Source organism: Theropithecus gelada, chromosome 7b, assembly GCF_003255815.1.
Source record: "Theropithecus gelada isolate Dixy chromosome 7b, Tgel_1.0, whole genome shotgun sequence".
Classification (NCBI taxonomy): Eukaryota; Metazoa; Chordata; class Mammalia; order Primates; family Cercopithecidae; genus Theropithecus; species Theropithecus gelada.
The window spans coordinates 69,857,228-69,883,439 of NC_037675.1; the positions used below are offsets into that span (position 1 = coordinate 69,857,228).

At 46.8% G+C, this 26,212-nt stretch overlaps 1 protein-coding gene across 6 annotated transcripts in view; it reads left to right on the forward strand.

Annotated features, from left to right (window-relative positions):
- The window catches only part of RAD51B (RAD51 paralog B), an 848,991-nt gene that overhangs the window by 645,207 nt on the left and 177,572 nt on the right, over positions 1 to 26,212 (forward strand). Inside the window, exon 11 of one of the 6 annotated variants that reach the window (XM_025392665.1) lies at positions 13,119 to 13,874. The exons of the other annotated variants lie outside the window; for them this stretch is intronic. Within the exon in view, the coding sequence (XP_025248450.1) occupies positions 13,119 to 13,135 (17 nt within the window). The 3' untranslated portion in view covers positions 13,136 to 13,874. Of the gene's footprint in view, positions 1 to 13,118; positions 13,875 to 26,212 lie in introns of those variants that run through there. 6 annotated transcript variants of the gene reach the window in all.

The following is a 26,212-nucleotide window of genomic DNA, read 5'->3' on the forward strand; positions in this document are numbered from 1 at the left end:
CTTCAAAGCCCTGTGATTTTCCAGAAAGCAGCTCTCGCTGCAAGAGAGAGAAACTTTCCCTTATTATTCTTTCAATAATGAATTCATGCTCGGAATCGGCTGCCTCCATGTGTTTTCAGTCAAGTGCTGATGGCAGCCTTGCCTAGGGGCATTTCTAAAGCTGAGGACATAAAAGATGAGGGAGGTCTCATATTGACAAGAGCTGCTTTTGGTTTTCCTTCCAGTTTAGCCCTCCTGAGCCTTGAAATGGGAGATAACAATGATTCATCAGCTCTTGTTGGTGAATCAACATGACCACCACACCTCTTTGCTCCTTTCAACCAATGAAAAAGTCATGGTTTCAAAGCTTTCCTCAGAGAGATTTGTGGACCTGGATTTTGGTGACTTAAAAGGGATTTAACTTTTTCGGACCAAACCAATATTTTGTAGATGCCAAGACTTCCTTTCTTCAGGTCTCAAACATAGACTTGGCGTACCCTGACATGATAAGAACAAAGGAGAAATTAGGTCACACTATTTCCTGCCTAAAACCTAATCTCAAGTACACAGGCTGCTTCCAAGTAAGCTGTGGTGGTAGGCTATGTTTGCTGAGAGCCAGCCGACTCACTCTCCCTAAAGCAAATCTCTTCAGATAATAATTCAGTTTTCAGCCTACCTACTTGGAACTTGTACAAACTTTTAGTTACAGTTGGGCTCTTTTCATTGGGAAGAAGAGTCTCAATTATCTCCGGCAAAAGGGGACACATACTGTTAAGGATATAGGTGGTGCAGAATTGGAAAGCCTTCTGGAGGGGAGGCAGCCCTGGGAATTCATTATCCTGGGGTCTCCGCTTTTCTCTACATGTCTGCCCAGGGCTACTGTCACTCTCCCAGCAGATTTGTCCTGCATACTAGAGTTCTATTTACTCAAAACTTCAGTTTGTACATGGCTCACCCTTGTGTTTCTCCCTACCCCTCAGCCCTTCAACTTCAGTTTCCATTGGCTGTTTTCCTTGGTTAAAATTCTGAAGAGACAATTTGATTGCTCGGGCTTATCTTAGTGTTTTGTCTCAGACAACATCACTGGTCACTAGCTAACCAAACCCTTGTTGGCTAAGGAAGCCACTGAAAACATGGCTGCCCAAGGAGCAGGAGGTATGGGTGGGGCATCTTTTGGTAGAGGGGCTGTGGGAGGGCAAGACAGCGATGAACTCCAGGGCATGCTTTATACCCTCTAACTGGACTGCTGCAAGCATACCCATTCCCTCTTGCTTCTTGCTCATAACTGTATACCTGGTCCGCTTACACCCTCACAGCCTAGGCATTTCCTATTATTGCTTACCTCCAGCTCCTGACTCCAGGATCTTACTTCTTCCCTGTTGAAGTGCCCAGTCACTTCAAGTATAGGACTAGTGAGTGAGAAGGAAGAGCTGTTGAGATTTATTTAAGAATATAAAGAAGATTGGGGAAGGTGTGTAATGAAAAGAGGAATGGAAATAAAATCCCTCTCTCAGCTAAAGAAAATTGTGTTCCCACCATGGGACCCAGCTACCTTTCCTCCTTCCGCCAGTCTTTGGAGTTACTTCCTTTTCCCAAAAAACAGCATCAGCAGAAGCAAGAGGAACTTCCTTTGAGGAACCCTGACCAAGCAAGTGGGAAGATATTCCCTCTTCATTAACCTCCAAGGTCTTCTCTGTCCCCTGCAAGGATCCCTTGTCCCTATCCCTGATCCTTGTCTTTCTACAGCCCCCACCCCCAGGTCTTGTGAAGCCCAGATTCTTGACTAAGAAGTCCCAAATAACTTTCAAACTAAGATTTTAGAACACAAGTGAAGGACTCGGTTTGGATCAAGTTTTTGCCAATTGTATTCTCAGTGCCCAAAGCTCTTTATTGGAAGTTATTCACAAATCTTCATGATGGTTTTTGGAAGACTAGTCATGTGTGGTTTTGCCCTATTTCACATGAGTCAGAGAAATTGTGCTTTTTATGAATTCATGCATCAACCAGAGCATTAGGGGGAAGATTGAATTGTGACAGGATGCTTTACCATTTATTCATGAGATACCATTACCTTTGTAACTCATCAGATGGCTAAAAGCCAAACCCAAACCATCTGCATTCAAATTTCAGTCTGCCCGTATTATTTTTAGTGGACACGAGTCTAGGAGTGAAGGAGAGGCTAGTCTAAATGTCTGTGTTTCCTTGCCCTTTCCTGAGCTCCGAGTATGTCAAAGGTGATTAAATCATGGTCAAACTTTGTCCTGTGACTGACACTTTTATCTAGTGACTGAAACTGCAACATTTCCCTAGGAGCCTATGATAGTGTTTGCAAATCTGCTACTGTGGGATTCTAGTCAGTTCCTCCGTTCCTCCAGAGCACCTCCAGATCCCTGCCTATTCTATTTAGAATCGGAGGTTTAAGTCTATTGCCATTGGCTGTCCTCTGGGGCCCAGAAACCTATATGGGGTTTGTCCAGCCTCTCATCCCAACACCATCGTCCAAACCCCACAGTCATTACCAATCTAACAGCTTGAAAGTTGATACAAAGATGAAGCAGAAGCCAGTTTGGCTTTCTCCCAGTTCTCTATGCCCCTCCGGAGTTAATCAACAACCACCTATCTTTGTGTCAATAACATAAGCCTCTCTAACTAGAACACCTGGTGAAAAGCCGGAGGAAAGCTTAAAATGAAGCAAATTTTGCAGTGATTATTCTGACCATCACTGTTTAAGCTGGACTCAGGATCTCCAGACAAAAACTGCTTGCTAAACCCAACCAACTAGCTGGATGAACCTATACCTCCCAGTGCTCCTTAAGCCACTTTGGGTTTTGCTAATATCCAAATCTGTAAACTTTAAGCATCAACTCCCCATTTCAAGCACACAGGGTTTAGTGAGATGGCCTGAGTTCATCTCGCTGGTAGAATTCTTTAGTGGCATCTCCCCATCCCTTTCCCACCCTCATAGCCCATCCTGATGGTGTGGTCACAGCACTGGAGAAACCATAGACCTTCTTAACTGGGATTACCAACACCTTCTCTTAGTACCTATTCACATGGCCTTGGATGTTGGGTGACTGCCTGTTCAGGGAAAGTGGGGAGGGTGAGAGGGATTGAAAAGGCAGAGGGCACATGGACACTAGTTCCTTGCTATATTGGTCTGCTCAGGCTGCATAGAGAATACCACAGACTGCATGGCTTAAAGATCAGAAATGTATTTTCTCACAGTTCTGGAGGCTGGAAGTCCACGATCCAGGCTCCAGCAGGTTTGATTTCTCCGGAGACCTCTCCCCTTGGCTTGCACGTGGACATCATCTCTCTGTGTCCTCACACGGCTTGTTCTCTGTGTGTGAGCTCCTAGTATCTCATCCACTTCTTATAAAGACACTAGTTCTATTGGATTAGAACCTTATCTTCTTGCTTCTTATTTTCTGTATGTCCATTGTATGTTTTTTGGTTTGAGGTCACCATGAGGCTAGGACCTCGTATTTATGACCTTGTTTAACCTTAATTACATCCTTTTATTTTATTTTCGGTTGCTGATCATGATGTGCAATTCATTACCCTTTTTTTTGAGATAAGTCTCGCTCTGTTGCCCAGGCTGGAGTGCAGTGGCATAATCTTGACTCACTGTAGTCTTCACCTCCCAGGTTCAAGCAATTCTCCTGCCTTAGCCTCACGAGTAGCTGGGACTACAAGCACGTGCCACCACACCTGGCTAATTTTAGTATTTTTAGTAGAGACGGGGCTTCGCCATGTTAGCCAGGTTGGCCTTGAACTCCTGACCACAGGTAATCTGCCTAACTGGGCCTCCCAAAGTGCTGGATTACAGGTGTGAGCCACCATGCCTGGCCATTAATTACCTTCTTTTAAAGGCCCTATCTCCAAATACAATCTCATTGGAGGTTAGCACTTCACATATGAATTTTGAGGGGACACAGCTCAACACCTACCATAACTGTTTTCCTCACAGAACATCCCTTATCCTCTGATCTTGCCCTTCTTATCTGATTGGGAAAAAAGTAGATACTGGCCAAGAAATTCAAGTATGACTGTGCAGTTTGAGAATTGCTAAGCTAGGTAGGGATGGTGCATGAGATAGAATGAAAAGGTGGATGGATGGATGCATGAATGGATGGTTATTACATGGAAAGACGAATGAATAAATGACTTTGGCAGTGTGTTGATGGCACCAGGACAGAAATTACATTCTGTTTCTTTAGGGTTTGTCTTTTTTTTTTTTTTTTTTAAATAGTACAGGGGTTACAAACTCAAATGTCCATGCTAGACAGGTAAAAAGAGTTGCAAAAAGAGGCCAGGTGCAATAATAGGCGGTTGTAGGGACTGACAGATTAGAGAGAGCCTACCATATTTAAATGGGCAGCAGTTACTAACAAAGACTCTCATTTTGACCAAACTTGAGTCAGGCTCCTCTGAGTCGTCTTTCTGACTAGGCCCCAATCTTGGGCTCTATCCTTGGCTTGCTTAGTCCAGTTTTAGCAAGAATCCTGCTAAGTCAATTGAGTGAAAATTCCCCACCCTTGGTATTTGATCACCCTCGGTACCTAATCATATTCCTCAGCCCCCACCTCTAATATCCTATCACCCTTGCCTGCCTTCAGTAAGAATCCTGCCATGTCAGCTTAGCCAGAATCCCCCTAGCCTTGGTGTTTCTTCTTAGTAATTTTTCATCCACTGACATTCACCCTGCTCTTTGGCTATATAAATTACCACTTTTCCTTGTTGTATTCGGGGTTGAGCCCATCTCTCTCTACGGCTGCAAAACGCCATTGCAGTGTTCCTTCTTGAATAAAGTCTTACTTAAAGCCTTTAACAAACTGTCATGAAAAATTTCTCTTTCACAATCTCAGCTCCAGCCAATTGTTATCTTGTGGGATGCTGGCCTCATGTTGCCAGAATGTCTGATTTTACAAGGGAAGCCAGAAATCTGGGTTTTCAGATAAATTTTTTCTTTATTTTTGTTTTATTTATTTATTTTTTGAGATGGAGTTTCGCTCTTGTTGCCCAAGCCGGAGTGCAATGGCACAATCTCAGCTCACTGCAACCTCCGCCTTCCAGGTTCAAGCAATTCTTCTGCCTCAGTCTCCCAAGTAGCTGGGATTACAGGTGCATGCCACCACGCCTGGCCTTTTTTTCTTTTTTTTTTTTTTTTTTTTGTATTAATTTTTTCTTTAAATACATCTTGAAATTCAAAAATTATAAGTCAAATGAATGCTTTTATAGTCCGAATGCACCCTGGAGGCTGCCAGATTTCCACTCTTGGGAGGCATCTGTAATGTTATCACATGAGGATATAGATGCTTGTGAGTTCGGGCTCATGAGTAGACTGCCTGGGTTCCTGCTGCAGTCCACCACTTACTAGCTTTGTGATCTCAGGCAATTATGCACATAATTCTTACAGTTATTGTAAGGTTAAAATTATTCAATGCATGTAAGTACCTAGAACAATGCCTGCTGCCTAGTAAGAAAGCAGTAACTGTGAGCTGGTATTATTAGCTAGTATCATGAAACCTCTTGGTTCCCAATAATACCATTTCTGTAAAATGGGGAAACCCATTTGCCTTTTTTACCCCCTAAAGGCTTGTTGTGCACGTAAAAGAAGAACAAGTGTGAAAGAGCTTGAAAAAGTGGACACATTAGTAAGAAATATACCAGGCATTTCTATGTTCCTATTCCCACAGATGAGGCACAGCCTTTCCCAGTGCAGGGCTGGGACTCTGTAGGAAGAGGAAAATAGCAGTAACTAGAACCAGACCTTTCTTCTTTTAAGGTTCATTTGTTGTTTTGTTGTTCTTAGCATTTGGTGAGTTTTTCTTTTTCTTTCTTTTTTCATTATGAAAAATTTCAACATTCAGAAAAACAAAGAAAATAGTATAATGAACACTCAAATGCCCTTATCTAGATTTCCTAATTATTAACATTTGGCAGATGTGCTTCACTTGGTGAGTTTTCCTGGCAATTATATGCGAATGGAACACACAGAGATGTGGTAGGGAAGTGGGGAGAAATGCAGAATAAAGATACAGACTGGGAGGCTGAGAGCCGTAACTGCCTCAGCCACTACTTATTTTTTAAACATGTAAGATCCAATCAAGTGTGGAGGGTTGCCTTTTGGATAGGACCCTGGAGAAGGGACTTTTCTGCAGAATGGTTTGTTATGGAGAATACATTGTTACCACCTTAAAGAAAGTAATGTAAATGAGATAACAGAAATCATTTTATTATTTATGTGATTTTAATTTATTTTTAAAGTATCAATTTTTTGCAAAGAGAATATATTCATGTATTGCTTATGTCATTGAAAATTAGAAATTTCTAGAGAGACTTTCAATGTGAAAATGTCTCTGCCATGAAGAACTCAGGGGTTGAAACTTGTGGATCTGAGAGAAGTCTGATAAAATCAGTGATTTAAAAAATATTGGTCACTAAAAATGAAAGGTTTTAAAGGCAGAAACACTCTGATTCAAGGAAAGTATATGCTAATGATAAGTGATTCGTTTCTGGTAGATTACTGAAAAGATTCTCTAAGACATATTGCCCCATTTCTCAACATCAACTATTACCGCATTTAAATGCTACCTCTTCTCTCTGGAAAGGATGTCTTAACAACATGAAAGCAACTAAACTTTGCTTTAAAATTCTATTATTCAGACTCCTCATTAATTTAAGCTGACACTCCTTCTCAATTGGGGCAAATCATCAAAGCTTTATTGTATTGAGAACCTTGAATTCAGCAACAAAGAGCGTGGGGTATGGAGGGAAAACGTTGGGAGGGGAAGGGTGGAGAGCTCCCAAGGCCAAAAGAAGGGAGGGGTAGGGAGGAACACTGCAGGAAGGACAGCAGAGAGAAAGATGGACCATGGAGAGGCCAAGGGGAGAGCAGGGAGTTAGAAAAAGACTGAGATAAGCAATGGGAGGCCTCCTCGGAGGGGCCTTACACTGTCAAACTGCCCCTGGAGCCTCTGCTCATCAACATAGTAGAAGCAAAACCAGCCTACAACTTTGCAGTCACAATTTTTTCTCCAGAGTTAAGGATAAAAAGGGAACTAGGAGATAAGGAAAAGGAAAACATTCCCTTTCTTCCTACATTCGGGTGCCTCTCCAATCTTCTTCCTGTGGCACCTGCCCAGCAGCCAGTCCTGCCAGTAAGCCCACTCCACAGATCCTGAGGCCTGGAGCCCCAGCCCTGGTCATGGATTAGTGCCTGGCCAAGTTGCATCCCCACCTCAGGCCCCCAGCAGTGCTCCCTCTCTTCCTTTCTGTTGTGATTGACTCTGAGATATATGATGTGGGATGTACTAGGTGCAACGCATCGTGCTCATTATTGAGGCATAAAGTAAGAAAGGATCTTTTGAAATGTGAGGACATCATCCACAAACTGTCATTGACCATCTACGATTTATAACTAGAATGTAATAAGATTTGTAAGATGAACTTTAAAGCCTAAAAGAAAACTGAGTTTTTTCAATGTGTAAATTTAATAAATATTAATTTCAAAAACCAGAGTAGCCCCAGTTGGTCTTTTCTCTGCATCAAAACAATCCTCAAGGATGCATGAAAGCCCCATGGACACTGTGGAGCAGACAGCTCCTAGTGTCCAGAAACCCATCTTAATCCACGTCAGGGGGCACTGCAAGAATTCAGTCCTTAGCCCTACCACCTTCCAGCTCTGGGCCCTCAGAGAACACCCATAGCCTTCCCGAGTCCCAGTTCCCCAGTTTGTAAAATGGGAATAGAAATAATCTGCCTAATTTTCATGCCAGGGGGCCTGTGAAGATGACAGGGTAGATAAATGGATGGTTTTCCAGCCTTCATGGAAGGCCCGAGCCTGAGTTTATGACCTCCTCTCCAGTTTTAAGACATAAATCAGATCATGCCATTCCTCTGCTCAAAACTCTCAAGTAACCCTTTTTCACTCAGACTGAAAGCAGAGTCCTTCCACAGGCTTAGAAAGCCCTACCAATTCCAGCGGCACCTGCTTCCCCGCCTCTCACGGCTCCTGGCTTGCTCACCTGTTGCAGACACACTGCCTCCTAGCTGACCCCTGTCACAGGCATTCTTTCACCTTAGGGCCTTTGCACTTCTGAACCCTTTGCTGGAACCCTTTTCCCCAGAGTACCATAGCTGACTCCCTCACCTCCTTTCCTCACATAATGGATGGCTCCCTCACCTTTAAATTTTTGCTAAAATATCACCTTCTCTGTGAGACTGACCCACTTAAAATTGCAGCCAGCTCTGCTTACCCCCATCCTGCTCTTCTTATATTTTCCCAAAGCACTTATCTCCATACAAGGTAATAAATAATCAATAGCTCAAAATGTTTACCCTTCGTTCTGTGTCTTCTCTGTTACCATATAAGCCCTGGAGGGCAGGCATCTTTGATTTCTTCACTGAATTTTTTCTTAAGCACCTAGAGGAGTGTCAGGTATATTAATGACCTGGAATAAATAGGTTGGATCTTTCTGAGGAGTCCAGGATATAACATCAGTAAAAGAAGGACTGCTACAACTAAAGGGATTTGTGAGCTCAAAATCCCTCCTGCTATCTCTCCATGAGCAAGTGCAAAAACTGCTGACATTTGTTCTCATGTGTGAAACCAGTTTTGAAGTTACAAATTGCTACTTGATGTCAGGTCCAAGGGCCTACACAATAGCTTGCACATAGCAGGTGCCCGGTGGTACAGATTATAAGGGGAAGGGAAGTATCATTTGTTGAGCAGCTACCAAATGATAGGCAGTGTCTGTGCCTAGTGAGCTACAGAAGTGATTTCATGAAACTGTCAACCCTTCTACCATTGTCTCTCCAGTACCTCGTACCAAGCCTGGCATGTATTAGGTACTCAGTAAATGCCTGCTTATTTCCCCAACAACCCTCTGAGGCGGGTACCGTTATTCTCATCTTGGAAGGGCCCAAGGTTCAGATTTAGGTAGCTTGCTTGATGTCATACAGCTCGTGAGTATCAGAGCCAGGATTTAAATTCTTCTCAGACAAGCTGCAGCCTCTCTGATTCTTTGAGAGAATGTACATTAGACCATCCCTCCAAGCTTCCCTGAAGCAGAGCTGTCTCCCAGCAACCCCAGGGATGAGGGGAGGGGTCTCTTTCTCCACCTGGACTCACTTCCTCCCTTTGTGCATTTGGCTCACCTGGAGGGGTCTCCTGCTACCTTTTGATTAATGGGTCTACCCTTCCCATCTCCCCTGGCTGAATGACCCCAGAGTTACCAGCAGTTCATCTTGAATCATAAATCAAGTTCTCAAAGACATTGCAGCTTTGTGCTCAAAATCTCACTAGAATTCAAATTATTTGTGAAAGGCATTTGCTTATGAGTAGAATGATGGATTCATCAAGTCTCTCCTTTTAAGAAAAATCTGGATGGTATCTGCTGGTGTCTCCCTGCCCCCTCCAAGAAAAAAACAGCCCTAGTTAGTCAATTTCATGTAGTTAGAATTCCCCCAAGGACCTCATACTCGGCTTCTACCCTGGCCATACTAAAGAACAGCCCTAGTTATGTTGCCATTTTACATAGAGAGAAATCATTTGCAACTTGCACATTCGTTGTGCTTCCCATATACCCATGATTAGCTCGAATTTTATTTTTTAGCCATTGCTGAAGTGTCACGCACCAGCTATTTACACTGTATAGGGACAAAACAACCTAATGTACGTCCCAGACCTATTTTATAGAAGCCAAGAGGCAGCCTCTGAGTCTCCGGTTCCCAGAACTCTAGCTCTGGGAGAAAGCATCTCCATAAATCTCCCGATGCTTTATGCCAGGTTAGAATTTCTCTTGGGAACTTTTGAGTTTGTGTAAGAGTTGCCTTTAAAGGAAATTGATGAACTATAGATGTCAGGCGGGTTTTCATTTTCTGTGTGTTTTTTATTTCATCTAGAACAAACAGTGGCCTTTAGAATTGGATTCTTTTCAGAGACTCTCTCTATAGGTTTCATGTTCAAAGGCTCCAGGTTAGAGGAGCTCGGGGTTTAGCTGAGTGTCAGAAATGACCAATTCTGACTGGATGCGGTGGCTCACGCCTGTAATCCCAACACTGGGAAGCCCAGGCAGGTGGATCACTTGAGGTCAGGAGTTCGAGACCAGCCTGGCCAACATGGTGAAACCCCGTCTCTACTAAAAATACAAAAAAAAATTATCTGGGCATGGTGGCACATGCCTGTATTCCCAGCTACTTGGGAGACTGAGGCAGGAGAATCCCTTGAACCTGGGAGGCAGAGGTTGTAGTGAGCTGAGGTCACACCATTGCACTCCAGCCTGGGTGACAGAGTGAGACTCCATCTTAAAAAAACAAAACAAAACAAAAAACCAAAAAAAAAAACACAGAAATGACCAATTTCACCAGTGCTGCTCTATTAGCAAAAGGTTGGGAGTAGTTCTTCAGTTGTATGACTATCCTGTGTACTGGAGGACATTTGTACTTCCAGCCTCATCCAGAAAATGTCAGGAGCACTCCCTGAGTCACTGTAACAGCCAGAGGTGCCTGGGCAATATTCCAAGCATCCCTGGTTGAAAACACCAGCAAGGCTATCTCTGAAAGATGGTGAACTGGGGCAACACCACTAAGTTTCACCATCAGCGAGGGGTCAGTCCAGATGGGCGCGTTCTTCCCACTGTAACCTGCTTCCTATTCTTGTTGCCTTTGATGATCTTTGTTTGCCTGCAAGTCGGGTTTGTTACAACATTTGTTTTCATCTCTGATTCCTGCCATATAAAAATGGGGGCAATGGGAAGGAGAAAGGAAATACTGAAATTTTCCCTCGGCCTATAGCCTCCCAAGAAGGTTCGTGTTCTCTGGAATGACTTTTAACTCTTTATCCAGTTAATGATCGGGAGAGTTTGCTAGATGTAGGTTCCCAAGCCTAGCAAGCAGAGTATGGGGTAAGAGATAGAAACAGGGGCAGAAAAAAAGTGGATCCATCAGGACCCAGACATTGAGGTGCAACCAGTGGGTCTTCTCCACCTCCACAACTCATCAGTTCTGACTTGCTTGTAGATTCCTGAGTACCACTCATCCACCCTACAAGGCATGGTGGGTTGTCTCTGATTTCTAGAAATGTCAGCATTCTCTGCAAGGTGAACAGCCAGAGTCAGGATCTTCTAGTCGGGCAGGGATGATATAACTCCCTGGGCCCAGGAACCATCCAGAGAGGCTGTCAGATGAATCAGCATCTATTCATGCCCTGCCTTGCTTCTCTTGGGCATGACTGCCTCGCATGCCAACGCCCAGGCTTACAGGTCAACTATTCCAACCCTGCATCCTGCCCGCCCCGCTTGCTGGGGAGTGCTCTCCATAGCTCTCAGCGCATCCTGTTTGTTCAGACCCCTTTGTCTTCCACTGGCGCAATCGAGAGCGAGGATTCCTCCGAGCCCCTTTGCTTTCGGCTTTGAAATCAGATCCTGGCACACCTGATTACACTCAATAGCTGGAAATGGTAAGGATGTCCGATGGCAGAGAGCTCTTGTTTTAAGCTCTGCATGCCAGGAAGGCAGGGGGCTGGGTCACCTCAGGGCTACGCTGGAGGGGGCAGGATGCTCTAGCGGAGGAAGCAAACAGTGTTAACTTGAAGGGAAATGCACTTGAAAAGGAACTCAGAGCATGGGCAGCCAAGCTGCGTAGAAGCAGTAACTGAGGACACACTGTGGGGCTCAGACCCCTTCTTCTCTGCTCATATGCCCCGAGATGGGAAACATTCAGTTCCTGCCCAAGGGAACCAGGAGGGCCAAACCTGTCTGTCCTGCTTTTTCTGTAGAAGTGTCAGCTCTGAGGCCTTGACTAGGTGGAATAAATAGTGATTTACCCCCTTAACCACAGTGAAAAACCCATCAAGCATTTGGATATGAAGGGCAGCCCCTGTGTTCTCAAGGGACCCTCAGCCTCAGACACTGCCTCTTTTCAAGCCAAGATGCTGCCCTAACACGCAAGTCCAGTGGCTCTAAGAGTCATTATGAAAATTTCACACAAACCAAAGGGCACAAAGAGCATCCGTGTACCCAAAGCCAGCTTAAGAAATGAAATGTTACTGATGCAATTAAAGCCGCCTTTGTCCTTTTGGTCCCATCCTTCCATCCTGGCTTCCCCCAGCAGTAACCACTCAGTCATTGACAAGCAGTGTCTCATATGTTTCGGTGATATGTGCATCCCTCTTTGGAATTACTTAACCTTTTTGAACCTCAGTGTATTCATCGGTAAAAGGGGGCTACTGACAGGATGAAGGAAAATGATTTATGACAAATATTTGGCTGTTGTTCCTATGAAAAGGAAAAAGTCAGCAGAAGAAAATGGGTCAAATGTAAGACCCTTTCCAGCCTGGCCCCAAGTTGCCCCGACAGCCTCATCTCCTCTCTGCAGCAGTGTTCCCCAGATATGCCACCTGTGTCCATGCTTCTGGGCCAATGTGGATGAGGTGCTTACTGGCCTGCAATGCTGGTCTCCTGTCACTGTCTTCCTTTAACACTGGACTCCACCATCCCCACCTCTGACAGGACCCAGAGGCAATGACTCCTTGGTGCTCCCATGGCCTGATACCTCTGTCTGAGCACTTGCCGTATGGCTGTGATGTTCCTGATGTGTCTTCCTGGCTTTTTCACTGAGATGCTTATGCAGCAAGGCAGGGACGGGGTCTTCTCCAGCCAGTGGCCTGGCCCATTGCCTTCTGGCACATGGCAGGACCATATGCAGTGAATGAATGAATTCCATTAAGAACATTCGTGAGTCACAGGAGGAGGTCAAAATATCAACATTAACAGGAGCTTGGAAGAAGTTGATTTCCACCCTCATGAATGACTTCAAGGGTTTAGGTGCGTGAGTGAATGACAGTTCATCAACAGACTACAACTTTCTGCCCTGGTTAACGCAGGGTATCTGCATGTCCCCAGTTCTCCCTAGGGGCAGTTTTCTCTTTGAAGTTCCAAATCTTCTCTGTTCTAGAAGCACAAAACTACAGGTTCTCTCTCAACTCTTCAAATGAAGTTGGAACAAATAGAATGGGGACATGAACTTTTTTCCCCATAACTTCGATAAACAACAGTTTTAGCCCAGTAGGTTTTATGCAAGCCTTCCATCTTTTTCTAGGTATCTTGACACTTGTATTCTTTTTCTTCTTGCAGCCTGTGGAAATTCCTAGAGACAGAGAAATGTGCAAACCTGTTCATCTTGCTGAGAAAAATCCACTTTACCACCACAGAAACAAAATATTGGGAAAGAGTCTTGTGGTGAGACACCCATTGTTCTCTGGTAAAACATTTGGTTGCTACTGTGTAGACTCAGCTTTAGTCATGGAATTCTAGAGGATGTGTCTCAGAAGTGGGATCAAGAACAAGCCCACAGTAATCTGCACCACAAGCTGATTTGATACCATGGCACTGACAATGGGCACACAGGTCTACCAGGAAGGGAACGGGAAATGGGAACGAGAGCAGGGGTTGGGTTGTGTTCGTGGAACACACAGGTTTGTTTTTTTTTTTTAACTTTCTCTTTCTAAAACATTTCATTGTTATGGAGGTGAAATTTATATAAGATGAAATTAACCGTTTTAAAGTAAACAATTCCATGGCAACTAGATATCATGATGTGCAACCAGTATCTCTGTCTACTTCCAAATGTTTTCATCACCCCAAAAGCAAGACTCATAACCGCTATGCAAGCGTTCCCATCTCCCCTCCTCCCAGCTCCTGGAAACCCACCAACCTACTGTGTCGCTATGGATTTACCTATTCTGGATATTTCATATCAATGGAATCATATAGTATGTGACCTTTTGTGTCTGTCTTCTTTCACTAGTGTGTTTTCAAGCTTCCTCCATGGTGTAGCATGCACCAGTACTTCATTCCTTTTTATGGCTGAATAATACTCCATTGTCAGGATATACTGCACTTTGCTCATTCATTCATCCGTCAGTGGTCATTTGGGCTGGTTCCACCCTTCAACTATTGTGAATATTGTGCTGCTATGAACTTGCATACACATGTATTTATTTGAATGCCTATTTTCAATTTTTTTAAGGTATGTACCTAGGAGTGGATTTACTAGTCATATGGTGATTCTATGTTTAACTTTTTGAAGAACTGCAATCCTGTTCTCCACATGACTGAACCATTTTGTATTTCCATCAGCAATATAGGAGCACAGGTCAGATTTTTTGGGAGTCACATTTTAAAGTGGCACAAGACCCTTCTAGAGGGCTCTGTTCCATGCACACAAAACTCGTAGTCTCCACTTGAAGACACAAATTTTGCACAAACATGCAGGCAGAGAAAGGAGAGAAAGTGGACCCTCAGCAGACAAGCTGAAAGATCGTTCAGAGAAGCAATGGGCTTCACCCATCGTCTTGCTGCACTCTCCATAGCTAAGCAAGGGGCAGACTGGAGATTCCACTGGCTACTTTGTCTTATTTTCACTTCTTTCCAGTTAGTCTCCACTACTCTACCCTTTCCACAGGACTGTAGGGTTATGGTGACTTTCCTGCACCTAGCCAGGTTCCAGTGGTGGGGGACTCTGTGAATATAAGATCTAGTGTTCAGAGCTCCCAGATTTGTGCAGACTGAACTCTACACATGCTACTTGTCAACATCTGTGAGCCAGAAATAGGAGGAACACCTTTAAAAAGAAACCTACAAACACAAAGTGATTCATAGACACTGTTGAAGGGCAAAGCAGGGCCACCACCAGAGCCCCATACAATTAGACTCATCAGAGGGAAAGGGCATAACACTGGCTTTTTTCTTAAAGCCACCTGGAAGGAGCTGAGACCTATACTAAATTTATATACAAGTATTATTTGATTGGAAGAACAAAAACACATTGTGTCTTCCCTTGCAGTCTAGTAGCTTAACTGTCCGCAAATTTTGGAGGAAAGGCCTTCCTGACAGGGGACTGGGAACCCCTGGGCAATCCTATGAGACAAGGATGTTTATGGTTGAATAAGGGGCTGAAGGAGGAAATAGACAACAGGGGTCAGAGAGCGAGGCCAGAGGAGGCCTTTGAGAAAAGAGAGGAGTTATGGCCCCTTTTCAGTGAGTGTGGGGCCTCTGGAGGTTGGCAAGAAGAGGAGAAGGTGAAGGTTTTGAGCACTGAGAGGATGATGTTTCTGATGGGGCTTTGCCAGAAGGGGGCTCATCACATGTGAGTTTTTGCACTCATAAGCCTAAAGGGCACAATGGGGTTTTTTTTGTTTTTTTTTTTTTTAAACAGAGCCTTGGTCTGTCACCCAGGCTGGAGTGCAGTGGCGCGATCTTGGCTCACTGCAAGCTCTGCCTCCTGGGTTCACGCCATTCTCCTGCCTCAGCCTCCCGAGTAGCTGGGACTACAGGCGCCCGCCACCACGCCCAGCTAATTTTTTGTATTTTTAGTAGAGACAGGGTTTCACCATGTTAGCCAGGATGGTCTCGAACTCCTGACCTCGTGATCCATCTGCCTCGGCCTCCCAAAGGGCTGGGATTGCAGGCGTGAGCCACCGCGCCCAGCCCACAGTGGGTTTTGAAATCCCAACATATCCAACTAAGAACAGGAAGCCCTGGGACTCAGCACAGACTTGAGTCCCCCATTGGATGCAGTAGGTGCCTGTTTCTCACTAAGTGGAAAGAACTTGTTTTCACTCCCTGCCAATGAGTAAAGAATGAAGAGCTAGATTTTTCCTTGAAGGTGGTGGATCATGACCCCTCCTTGAGGCTACGCAGAGAAGCAGTGATGTTACCATGGAGAGGAGTAAGCCCCTCACCCACCCAGGTGACAGGTCTTATCCTGACTTTTTAGTCACAATCCAATGAGATATTTTGCAGGGTTAGTGGATGCAGTAGGTTAAATGGTGGCTCCAAAAGGGATACGTCCATGTCCCTACCCCTAGAACATGTAAATATGGCCTGATTTGTACAAAGGGTCTTTGCAGAGGTAATTAAGGATGTTGCAATGAGATCATCCTGGACTACCCAGGTGGGTCCTAAATCTAATGACAAGGGTCCCGATAAGAGACACAGAGGGGGAAAGTCACGAGGAGGAGGGGGCAGTGTGACCATGGAGGCAGAGACTGGAGTTAAGCAGCCCCAAGCCAAGGCACACCTGGAGCCACTGGAAGCTGGAAGAGGCGAGGAAGAGGTCTCCCTGAGAGCCTTCAGAGGGAGCCTGGCCCTGCAGACACCTTGATGTGGGGCCTCTGGCTGCCAGGACTGTAGAGAATACATTTCTGTGGTTTTAGGCCACTCTGTTCGTGACACTTTGTTGCTGCAGCCCTAGAAAACTAATGCAGTGGGGTCGCCCAGAGAGATGAAACGACTGGAGAGAGAGAGAGAGAATGTGGTCGTCTAGAAAACTGAGTTCAGCCCCCGGACTTGCTGCTGGGGTCTGAGGTGAACTTTCCTAAACATTGTGCTGTGGAGTCTCTTTCCTCTTGTGTTCCTCATACGTTAACTTCTCATGGCAGAGATTGGGGCTCATGGTTCACCTGAGGATACTACTAAGGACCAGGGAGGTTTTATCAGATCCTCACATCTATTTGAAATAGTGGCAATGATAATGACCACGCTCTATAGAATGTTTAACATGTGTTAGATAGGTCACATACATTATCTCATTTAATCCTCAAAACAATCCTATATGGTTGCTATTCTCATCCCCATCTTACAGATGAGGAAACTGAAGCTCTGGGAGGTCATGTAATCTGCTCAAGGTCATTTAGCAAATGCTGGTGGAGCCAGACCTTGACCCCAGGTTTGCCTGTGCTTGAGCCACAGCATTACAAAAGGCTCAAGCCCCACAGAGGTAGTCGGGCGCATCCTGTAGCACCCAGCTGTCGGATGAGAAAGGATGTATTTATTTATGTATGTCTTTTAATAGCAGCACTGGCATTAGAGTTTCTTTGTCAGTAAGGGTTGGAGTGATGGGTTGATTGAGATGAAGGTGGCTGAGATGACCTGGTGGGTCCTGCTACCAGCAGATGGATGTCAAAACATTTGCATTGAGGGGGAGATAAAGTCAAAACTGGGACGAATCAACTTTCTCTCAGCTCCAGGGCTCTGAGGTCCTTTCTTGGCTCTCAGCCCTGTCAGGAAAAGAGGAGAACCCCCTGCCACATGGTCTCTCTGGTGTGAGAAGCTGACAGTCCACTGCTGAGCTTTCCCTGCTTTGTCACAAACAGAGGGCACCTCCCCACACAACTTCCTCTCCTGCTGGAAAGGGAAGAGAGGACACTGGCTATTAAGAAAAGCTCTGATGAGCTCCTGTCCTGGGGCAAACTCTGTTTCTGGAGTCCCCTCTTATAGGGCTAAACCCAGGTGGGCTCTGACTGTTGGGGGTCCCCGTGCCTCTCACAGTCATGTTTTCAGAGTTTTGGGAGATCTGGGTTGGTTTCCCTCTTGCCATGGTTCATGCTGGCGTGTGGCCAGCATGGCAGCGTCTCCCCTGCCCTCCCAGATTTCAGGTTGGAGGGAGTTCAGTTTCAGAGAGACAATCCACAGACCTGCAGATTTCCTCCCATGCAGACCTCAGTGCAAGATAAAGTCAGGCAAGGCTGTGCCACAGCACAACAGCATAATAAATCCCCCTCTGGCCTCCTCCCAGACTTATTGTTCTATTGCAGTTGTTTTGAGTATGATCAAAAGGAAGGAAGAGACTGTGCTATCAGACTGAGGAAGAAGGATGCTCTCCTGACCGCTCCTGTTGCCCTTGGCCACCCTTATTTTAAATATGAGGAAACCAAAGGGCAACGTGCAGCCTAACCCCATCCACATCATGAGGAGCGACGAGCTGCAGCCCAGGCCCCATGGACCTTTGGTGAGGCAGCAAACCCTGTGCAAACTCACTGACAGCTACCTTGAATGTCCAGCCCTGTCCTTTTACACACCATGGGGGGCTGGAAGGCCCAAGCACAGGGTCAGCAGCACTTTGGGGCCGGAGCCAGAAGTAGGCCCTGGAGCAGCTAAGGTAGCTGTTGTTAACCCTTTGGACTGAGAACTAAGGCTGTAAGGCCACAACTGTTGGAAATAATGGGCCAGAACAGGAACTCCCCAAGCTCAGCTGGCTCGGTGCCCACTTCTCCAGATAGTGAATGGCTCAAGTTCTTTGGAAATGTTGTCAATGTCAGGGCTTTGGCCTTGCCTATGTCCAGCCCAGGTTCGGGCACAGGCATGGGGTGGGGTGTGACATCGGCCACCACCGCTGGATTCCTGCAAGGAACTAGAGCAGAAAGCAGCGACTTGCCTTAGGCTTCAAAGGTAGAAAAGGCGGGGCTGGGTGTTCCTCTTCACAGACTTGTAGGCTCACACAGTCCTCTGCCCTCACGGAGGGACATCTGCCCTGCCCAACGCCCAGATGCTGATTCGCCAGGTGCCTGGCTGCCGCAGCCTGGTCACCTTTGTCTGGGCTGGAAGGCCACGTCTGAGCCATCAAAGGAGCCTCAATGGGAGAGGACGTCAATGTGCTTCCTCAACCAGAAAGGTGGTTTGAGTTTGGCCAAAGCAGCCCAACCAAATAAGTAAAAAGCTTGTCAGTGGAAAGATGGGGGCTGCTGGGAGATCACACGACAACAAAATGAGAACCATTATCAGTCTCATCCCAGCCTGAAGGAGGGAGAGCCTTTGAAGCCACAGACAGGCTGAACAGAACTTTCCACCTGAGAGACGCTGGAGATGGGAGGTCAGGCTGCACTCAGCCCCCACGAAAACTGATCAAAGCCTGCTGCAGAAGGGAGGGGGCGCACAGCTGCAGCTCCAACTCCCCCCACGGGCCGCCCGGGACTTTCTGAAGGCAGCGGGGCTGCCTTTGCAGGGGCCTGTGGGAAAACCCAACACAGATGCACATTGCAGCCAAACCCCCGAGCACTGCTGGGAGAGGGAAAAATAAACCCCTCAATAGTCCTGAAAAGAAAAGGGAGGGAATCAAAGCACACAAAAAATGCAAAGACCACCCACCTGATGAGCGCCTACCTTTCGGAAACAAATAACTCCTGGCTTCCAAGGCGCACTTCTAAAAGAACAGACGGACTGAACACTCTGCGTCAAAGCTGCGTGCACCAGGGGATTTGTGGGAAGCCATGGCCCCTTCTAAGCGTTGGAAGCTTAATTTAAAGTGTCTTGGCCTCTGTGGTGCCTATTCAAGGGCTCCCTTGCATCCGCTTTCCTCCCTGGGAACCCGGGAGACAAGAATCCTCATTTAGAAAAGGACAGGATCCTGTGTGAACTCCTTTATCGTGGTTCTCTCAGACAGGACAGCCATATCTGCCAGGGAACATTCTAGGGGGCGTCTTTCAGGCTAGATCCAGGGTGATATGGGCCCCTGCGAGGACACCTTGGAAGGCTGTGTTGGTTCTGCCTGGACTGGTCCCTCTGGGACAGCCTCAGCCTACCCTGCCTGGCCTCACCGCTCCTCCCTCTGGCCTGAAGCCTCCTTTGGAGGACTGACACTTCATGGAGACTGCAGTTTGATCTTTTCTGAAGTGGAGACAACAAAGCAAAGCCACTTCCACTGCGTGCTCTCTCAAAAGAATAGGAAAGCTCTTCTCTCCTCCTTGGGAATGGGTTTGAAGGGAGGGTGGAGTGTGCAATGATGGGGAGGCCGTGCAGGTATTTTGGTGGAGGAGGGTGTGTATGGAGGAAATGAGCTGCCCGGAAGCACAGGAGAAATTGACATGAGAACATTTCAGAAGCACTGGTTTAACCGGCTGACATTCTTTCCAAAATGGATGGACAAGCCTTTAGGAGTAGACAGAGGGCCTCAGGGAGGAGAAACAGAGCTGAGGAAGAGGCATCTCCCTTCCCCCTCCTCCGGAGGCTGATGCTAGAGAGAAGGCAGCAAGGCCTCACCGAGTGCCTACCCACCACTCACTAGATTTCTATCTTTTTATTACCTTACCCTGGGAGATAAATGGGGTTATCTCCATTTTACAGGTGACAGAGATTCAGAGAGGTGAGGAGAGGTTCTCCAAGGACTCCTATGGAAGTGTCAGCTGGAATTCAACCCTCAGGCAGCCTGGCTCCAAAGTTCACAACCTTTCCTACTCATTTCAGCCCTGCCCTGCCTCTCAGGGCTAAGAAGATGTGAGTAGATGTTCCATAAGTATGTATTAAATTGAACTGAACTCAGCAGCTGAACACACACAGGCCTCTTCCACCCTGACCAAGAGGATTCCTTTGAGGGTCTGAGGTATGGAAAGAAATTCTCTGAGGCGCTAAATAAAATCCTGCTCTGAGGTACAAGGAGGACTTTTTTGAAATTAATAGCTAATAAAGTTTATTCAGACCCCAAAAGGAAAAACGGAAAGGAATTGGAACCATTTTAAAAACAGAGTCGGTAGATAATAAAACTTCACGCTGGTGGTGTTGTCTTTCATCAAGAAGCACAAAGTGCTCACAGGCTTTAATTACATCTTCATCCCTACGGCCCCTTCTGAAGTTGGTAGATGCACGTTAATAGTACCTTTCATTTTAGGCATGGACACATTCCGGACCAGAAGCTTTAGCAATTCTCCCCAAGGCAAGCGGAGTGCAGAGCTGGATCAGGGCGCAGTGACTCTCCACACCGGCATTCCATGCCACCTCCGGTTGTATTTCCTCACTCCGCAGCTGAAACCAAGGACTTCATTGATGTATTTAGGGGGAGGGGGGTCTGAAGGTCTAGGAAAGAAGGTGGGCAGAACCAAGGAATTAGGCCTCCACTTTGGCCTGCACACCATATAAATCCCCTCTTTGTTCACCCATACGTACATTCTTTAATTTAGGCATGTGTTCATTTGTGTACATCAATGAGTTTGCTCACAGTCACAAGGGTGCCGAAGCCTGAGCTGGACCACTCACTTTATGTAATGCCACAGCAGACATTCAGTGCCTCTGATCATGAAGACTGGAGAAAGGTGTCTGGGCTGGGCCTGTCCTTGACGCTCAGGAGGGAAACTCTCCCAGTGGACCCTGGGGTTGGGATGTAGAGGCTAAGACAGCTAGAGATGGGAAAGGGAACTTAAACTGCAAGGGAGTAATCCTTTTTTTTTTTTTTTTTTTTTGCTAGTTCATTTTCAATCATTCATTTCCTGGCTTAAAAAGTAATTAATAGTAGTAATCGCATATGGCTTTTTAATGGCTCTCCATTGCCAAATACTATTTAAGCACAAATTTCTTCACTAGACACTGGAGCCCAGTGTCCACACTTGATGGTGTGGCTCCATCTGGGACCCCAGTCTCATTTCTTGTTCTTAATTTCTGCACAGTTATTCCTAATTTGTGAACTGCAGACCAGCAAAAGGCCAGGGCATTTCAGCAAGGGGTCCATAACTCTTAATACCACACCAAACATGGGCAGCAGCTGAAATCCATAATATGTAAAACTCAGGCAAATTTGAAAGGCTGTCAAATTCCTAGCAGCTCTTTGTCATTACGTGTTTTCTTGGGTACAAAGTTTCACAACTGTTACAAGAAGGGGCCTGCATTGTGATAACGGTTTTCAACCTGGGATTCAAGGAACCCTTCAGAGATACCCTGAAGTATAGATGGGGGAGCACAAGGATGGAGCAGGAGCAGATGGAGATACCCCATCCCCGCACAGACACAGCTAACTCATTCATGTAACCAGAGAGAGACTGTTTTGATCAGTTTTGTACACTGGGCTTTCTAGTAAGATTTTATTTGAAGAAAGGACTCTGCCACAGAGGTGAGTGGGGTAGAGTTTGCAAGCAATGGCCACAGACGAAGTACATGTATTTCTAGCCAGTCCCTTGCACAGTTCAGTGGGGCACAGTGAGAAATCTGTCAGTCGCCCTTCTGTCCAGATCCACACAGTAAGAACTCTGGGTTTGTTAGTGTCTTAGATGCATCAAGTCCCATCTGACTCTTAGAAATAGCAAGTGAGCTTGTAGATTAGCCAATCTTTTTTTTTTTTTTTTTTCTGAGATGGAGTCTCACTCTGTTGCCCAGGCTGGAGGGCAGTGGCATGAACTCGGCTCTCTGCAACCTCTACCTCCCTGGTTCAAGCAATTCCCCTGCCTCAACCTCCCTAGTAGCTGGGATTACAGGCACGCACCACCATGCCTGGCTAATTTTTTTGTATTTTTAATGGAGATGGGGGTTTCACCATGTTGGCCAGACTGGTCTCGAACTCCCAACCTCAGGAGATCCGCCCACCTCAGTCTCCCAAAGTGCTGGGATTACAGGCGTGAGCCACCGCGCCCAGCCAGATTAACCAATCATTGTCAATGCAAAGACAGTATCCACTTTGCATATGTACTGCTGAAGGAATCATTAGAACATTCACTGCTGCTGAGGGTCATGTGGGGAATTCTTTCTATACCAGCTTTTCTTGTGGGCCAAAATTCCTAGAGGGATAGTGGCCACTTGGGGTCCATTTTTTTCTCCTTCAGTTTCTACCTAAATTTGTCTTTGCTTACGTGGCTGGGGCCTGCCACTCAGACTTTCAGGACACAGTGTGCCCCCAGGCAGCCCGGGCCTAGAACAATTGTAGTAATAAGAGGTGACAAAGCAGGACCTTGAGACAGAACTTCCAGAAATTCTTTGGCTGAGCCTCCGTCCTCCCAGCCAGGTTTCAGACAGGGCGACACATAAAGAAATCTCCGAACAATCCAGAGCAGTGCACGTTAGCGAGCGAAGCTCAGGCAGGAGATGGGAAGGAATGCCTTTGTCTCTGCTTTCCACACTGCCACCCATAGCTCATTCTCAAAAGCCACCTCCCCAACACTCAGGCTCGGGGTAAATGCTACAAAACGGGGTGGAAACCTCTCATGACCTCCTCTGTGTTGCATGAACGCCTGTTAAAGGCGAAGGAAAACAATGGCAAACAGACCCAGGCCTGTCACAGCTGTGCTGGGGCCCGCTGGGATGTGCCTGTGTGTGCGCGTGCATGTGTGCGTGCACGCCGGTGCACACGTGGGGATATAAATATCCTTGGCTCCCCAGCTCCTGTGTGCTGGATCGTGCTGAGTGGGCACAAAGTTCTGCGTGTGTCCGAGGCGGGGAGGGGCAGCACCAGCATGCCTAGGCACTCTTGTTTATATATGGAAAAGCAGGTGGGGAGACAAAGGAGAAGGTTTGGGAATGGCTGTGTGCCCGTGTATGTATGGGCAAATCTCACTGTTGATGTGTCTTGGGGGAAATTGAGGGAAATTTTGTGCTTGGGTATGTGTGCACGCATGGCAGGTGCCCACACTCAAGTGTGCAGAGGGGGAAGCTGAAAGAAAGTTTCGAGATTCTGTGAACATTCTCAGTTAGAAAAAAATTTGGCAACTCCCCATACCACAGGTGGGTACACAGTCAATGCTTGTGAAGTTCATTTCCTGTACTAGTTACCAGCCCTTGTTTATACAGGACACAAGATGTGATCGGTAGCAAAAGCTCTAGGTCTCCAGGGTGAATTGCGGGAGAGTGTGTAGGTGGAGAGGGTCGGGAGGGAGTGTGGGCATCACTGCCCAGGTCCCCTTGAAGTACAAAGGAAATCAATTTTCAACATTAATCCATAATTCCACCCATATATGTTCAGAGGGAAGAGAAAGCAGACTTCTAATTTTAGAATGACACCCTCCTTCAGTTGCTCCAGTGCTGTTTTAGCACCCAGTCTGCTCGGGCCAGTGGCAGCTCGGGTGTCCTCATGTGTGTTTATGGGTTTGAAATGCATCTGGCTTGTTCTGCTTTGAGCTTTAGTTTGTGAGCCCAGCCCCAGGAAGTGTTTATGAGCTTTTTCACTTTGCTTTATTCTGGCTCGGTTTTGTTTGGTAGCACAGAAGGGTAGAGTTTGACATAAATACTGTGTTCTTTGTGTGAGGGCTTCAGATTGCAGAGGGTCCTGGGACTGGCATTCCATAGGAAAGCTGAGGAGTTTGACCCACCCCGTGATCACACACCTGTAAGCGAACATTCTGCACACCTCCATATGGGAAGAAACCGAACTCTGTAAACAAACTCCTGGGCACGTGACCTCCTCCGAGTCTACTTGCCATTTCGTTCATCCAAGTGGTGACCAGCTCACAATAGACACTCAGTGACTGCTAATTAACTCAGTGACTGCTAATTAACCATGGAATATTCCATTCCACTGCATTACCAAAGTGCCAGCGTCACTCCTCAGCATAGCTCAGGACCCTGTCCAATCAGCTGTCCCGAACACCCACTTCGGTCCACGGTTCACATTCATGTCATAGTCCTGAGCCCCTGCTCTTCCGCCAGTCTCGACCCAAGGAAGCAGTGGCAGAAATCTCCTGGCTGTTGGGTTCCATGGAGCAGAGAGCCTGAACCCACCCGGAAACCAAGTCTAGACAAAACAGAGCTTTGAGGTTTACACCCACAACCTTTGTGCCGTCAGAAGCAGAGGGTGCCAGGGGATCCACTGGAGGCTCCCTGGGAAGCAGAAGCCAGAGGTGCCGTGCTATTTCTCCATCTGGCCAAGGGCTTAACCCTGCTGAAGACTATTTCTGAGTGGAGTCCCCATGATGAGGGGACCCAAAGATGCTAATGGGGTTGTTTCCCAGGCTTTGTTCTGGTCCAGTGCAGGGCTCCGGTTGTTGATGGTGATGGAAGTTTGCTTTATACTTGGTCTGCTCGGTTGGAGTCCTCTGCCACCCTCTGGCACTTCACAACCTCTAGTCACTTGGAGACCTCTGAACAATAGCAGGACTCTAAAGACTGGGACCCATGGCTCCTCGGTGAATTCTGAAACTGCTTTGAGGTGCTGCCTAAAGTTCAAGGAGAAGCTTACCAAGGAAAGTGGACTTGGGGACAGCAATGGAAACAGAGACAGTGAGGTACAGGCCACTTGCTATCCTTTGTAGGAACTTTCAGCTCCTGTTAGCTAGAGACCTTTGCAGAGTCAACATTCTATGCGAACCAGTGTGGCACCCTGCTGGTCTATGATTCTGTTCAAGGCCCAGACATAACCAGCCCTTCATGGGCTTCCAGATCAATGAGATTGCAGCCTGGAGTGACGTCCTACCTTGGCTGGAAGGGTCTCCCCACCCAGGCCTGGTCCTGCAGGAAATGGTTCCCATGGAGAGAACTCCTACTGCTCCAGGACAGCAACTTCCTTGGTGTCATCAGTTTACCTGCCAGTCTCATCTCTGGGAGGGTACCAGTTTCTCTGGCTTCCCTGCCTGTACCCAGAATGATTCCAACACTTATTTCGCCCCTGAAAGCCTTGGAAGGATGCCCGCTTACATTTCTAGTGAATAGCATTTCCATTGGAGGCCCTTCACCCAGGGTTCCCTACAAAGGGGTTTGCTTTTAGGGAAGGGCAAGGTGACCTTGCTTTGTCCTCCTGAAGCACCACATGTGCCTCTCCATCACTGTGCCTGTCACACAATCACAATCCTCCCCTTCCTGTCTCTGCCCTGCTAGCCTAGAAGCGCCTGAAGGCAAGAGCTGTCTTAGAGGCACACTGGGAAAATAGGGGGCCCTGGGTCCTGATGGAGTGAGGGCCCGGCTAGGGCCAGAGGGCCTGGGCTCACCAGCCACTGGGCCTGGATAAACATGGTTTTCAAGGGGTGAGTGTAGTCTGGCCTATCTGATTCTCATCCCCACTCCCTGAGAGTGCTATTGAAAATGAAGGCACACTACCCTGAGCCCTTCACTGGCTTGTCAAGTGGTGGTGTGGCACACATAAGGGAGCATTGCTATGTGAAAGCTCCCCAGCTCCCTTCATTACGGTCATCCCACGGACAGAGGACCATGCTGTGACTCAGAGGCCCAGCTCTTCCTAGCCGTGCTATTCCCTAAGTGAACTTCAGTGAGTTGCTTTATCTCAGTGACTGTGTTTCATCTGTGAAACGGGAGTGTCGGATTGTCAGGGCAAGACCTTGGAACCTTCACTGAGTGGCGTGGTCATGGGCATTCCTTCTTATTGTCATTGCTTAAATAAGCACGAAGATACTTTCCTGAAGAATGATGTTTGGAAGGAAGGAACCTAGACTTTGGTATGGGGTGGGAATGGAGTAAATCCTAAATCCATTCCTTGTTAACAGGCTTGTAAGTGGAATTCTTGCCTAGCAAGATTTAGGATAGTTCTCTAGCTCAGGAGTCGGCAAACGTTTACTGTAAAGGGGCAGAGAGTGACTATTTTTGGCCTTGCAGGCCACAGGGTCTCTACCACAACTGCGAGGCAGCCATGGACAATACATAAACAAATAGACATGGCCTTGTTCCAGAGGACTTTATTTACATCGGGCTGCAGGCCGGATTTGACCAGTCAGCCATGGTTTGCTTACCCCTGCTTTAGCTTATGGGGG